Source organism: Anopheles funestus, chromosome 2RL, assembly GCF_943734845.2.
Source record: "Anopheles funestus chromosome 2RL, idAnoFuneDA-416_04, whole genome shotgun sequence".
NCBI lineage: Eukaryota > Metazoa > Arthropoda > Insecta > Diptera > Culicidae > Anopheles > Anopheles funestus.
The window spans coordinates 38,317,618-38,319,908 of NC_064598.1; the positions used below are offsets into that span (position 1 = coordinate 38,317,618).

Here is a 2,291-nt window from a genome sequence, read left to right on the forward strand (position 1 = left end):
ACATTTAACTGAAGCTGAAAAGACCATAGTAAAAGTCATGTTTTAGATGTATAAAATACATTCTACCATAAAGTGATCATAAAAATTATGAGGCAAAGTACAGTAGATGGTTTTGCATCGGAAAAGTTCTTTTTAATTTAAACATGCTAAAAAATTCAAGTATAGCAAAGCACATTGATTACCCTCCTAAGTACTCTTTGCTAATTTGCTGTTAAAACAATTATTTTAAAGATTTTTAATTAATTATTTCTCTTTCCATACACCAATAAATAGATCGAACACCCATTTCACATCATTCTTTTATACTGTATTTCTTTAGCTCGCTCTATCTTTCTCATTCAATTTCATATCAGTTATCTACAAATTAAGAGACTGTACATTAAAGAAATTTGTAGCATGTCTTCTTTAACTTGGTAAAATCTAACTGAAATTTCATTCCAAATAATTAACTACTCAATGCTTAATAACAATACAGCCTAGCTGCAGTAAGATGTTAAAGAAATATCTTTTATTTCTTTTTCCCTTTAACTTCCTCCAGCACAGTCGGTAGATGCTGCAGCAATTCCTCCTGGGACATATTGTACTGATTATTAGACCAGATGATTTTTAGTTTATCCATCACAAAACCCAACTTTGGCCCTTTTGGCGCTCCGTTTGCGATAAGCACATTACCTTTGACCGGGAATTGAGGGATGGGCCAATCGAGCAGTTGTTGATAAAGTTCACGCTTACCATGATATTTAAGTAGTTCGAGAACATATTCTTTCTTTAGCTTCACGCTGCTAATCGTTTGTAGACAAAGATGTTGAAATGGCCTATGGAAAGGAAAAAAACTTATTACAGCATTTCTAAATTTAGTGCACCGTTTCTAACAAACTTACAGTAATTCTTCGATTGTTGCCGTTTCTTCGCGATTTTGTGTCAAAAAATAACATAGCTCTCTTTCATAGACAGTAAACTTAAGCCTCAGATTTAGGTTCACCGCATCTTCCGGTGTGTTTAAGAGTGCGGATAGAACCGTGATAGGTTGCAGCTTGGGATCAAATGCGCGAACCTTTTTTGAAACGCGCACAAACTCTTCCACGTTAGGTGAATCCGGAAGGCCCATATAAGAAGCAAGCTGACAGTTGATCATTGCTTCGGTCAGCTCGATGCCAAAATTCCCGCTCAATGTCTTTTTCCACTCCTGCCAAATACGCTCTCCGCTTATTTTCGCAAGCCCGGACGCATTCTTCGTTATGATGCGCAACGTTTCTTCATCGTGACGATTCGATTCCTCCGCAATACGCCCGTAGAATCGGAAGTAGCGTAAAATGCGTAGATAATCTTCCTTGATACGCATATCAGGATCACCTACGAATGCTACACGGCGCTTTTGCAAGTCTTCATAGCCATAGAAATAATCGTACAACGTACCGTCGAAACCTAAACAGAACCAACAGTCATTACTATCTGCAGCTGGTGTATTTCTTAGCATTGAAACGTACCAAGAAACATGGAATTGATGGTCAAATCTCTCCTGTTTGCATCCAGCAGCCAGTCGGTAGTGTGAATGACCTCTGCATGCCGTCCATCGGTGACCGCATCGATCCGTAAAGTTGTTATTTCAAAGTTTTCTCTGTCATTTATTCTTGGGGTGATGGTGCCATGCTTTTCACCGTTCATGTTAACCATCCGAATGTTTTCTTTTATGAACATCTCTTTCATCTCTGTGGGCGTTGCCGTGGTTGCAATATCAACGTCCTTAGGGTTCATGTTCATCAGGATATCCCTGTCAACGGAACAAGCAAAATTAGCTTAGATTCGATAGCACTTGTAGAGAAATGTCTTACCGCACAGCTCCACCCGCTACACGTATTTCGAAGTTGTACCGGTTAAACAATGCTATCAGATCATTTAATTCCTGTGTGAAAATCGAGTGAAATTCAGGAGTGTCGATTTTCTTCACCACCGGATTTGGCCGGGCTATTGCATGTGCTTCCATTCTGCGTTGTTCTATGAACTCTTTGAATTTTTCAGCATTTGCGGTACTGTAACGACACTAGGAAGAGTTAATAATTGAAAGTATTATACACGTATTTTATATTCGTACGGTAATTGATATTCGCTTCTCACCTTAATACCGTTGATACAAAATATTCGGTTCAGAATGGTTTTGCTTTGCCGAATTGCAACCATTGTATGTTTTGTTGTCAGCTGTGGGCCGTCAAACCTTGCAGACGGTTCGTTTGGTAATTTGACAGATCGCCATGGACTATGACAGATTGGTGCCAAACGACTATACAACAATA

At 38.9% G+C, this 2,291-nt stretch overlaps 1 protein-coding gene across 2 annotated transcripts in view; it reads right to left on the reverse strand.

The window, feature by feature from the left end:
* Positions 1-506: 506 nt before the first annotated feature.
* Positions 507-2,291, reverse strand: part of LOC125761909 (CCA tRNA nucleotidyltransferase 1, mitochondrial) — a 1,805-nt gene continuing 20 nt past the window's right edge. The window contains exons 1-5 of one of the 2 annotated variants that reach the window (XM_049423496.1): positions 2,116-2,291; positions 1,833-2,041; positions 1,488-1,771; positions 882-1,425; positions 507-815 (exon numbers count right to left, since the gene is read on the reverse strand). The exon at positions 2,116-2,291 is cut by the window's right edge and continues 20 nt beyond it. In XM_049423496.1, the coding sequence (XP_049279453.1) occupies positions 509-815; positions 882-1,425; positions 1,488-1,771; positions 1,833-2,041; positions 2,116-2,178 (1,407 nt within the window). In that variant the 5' untranslated portion in view covers positions 2,179-2,291 and the 3' untranslated portion in view covers positions 507-508. The remainder of the gene's footprint in view (positions 816-881; positions 1,426-1,487; positions 1,772-1,832; positions 2,042-2,115) is intronic. The other variant, XM_049423497.1, reaches the window with a different exon arrangement.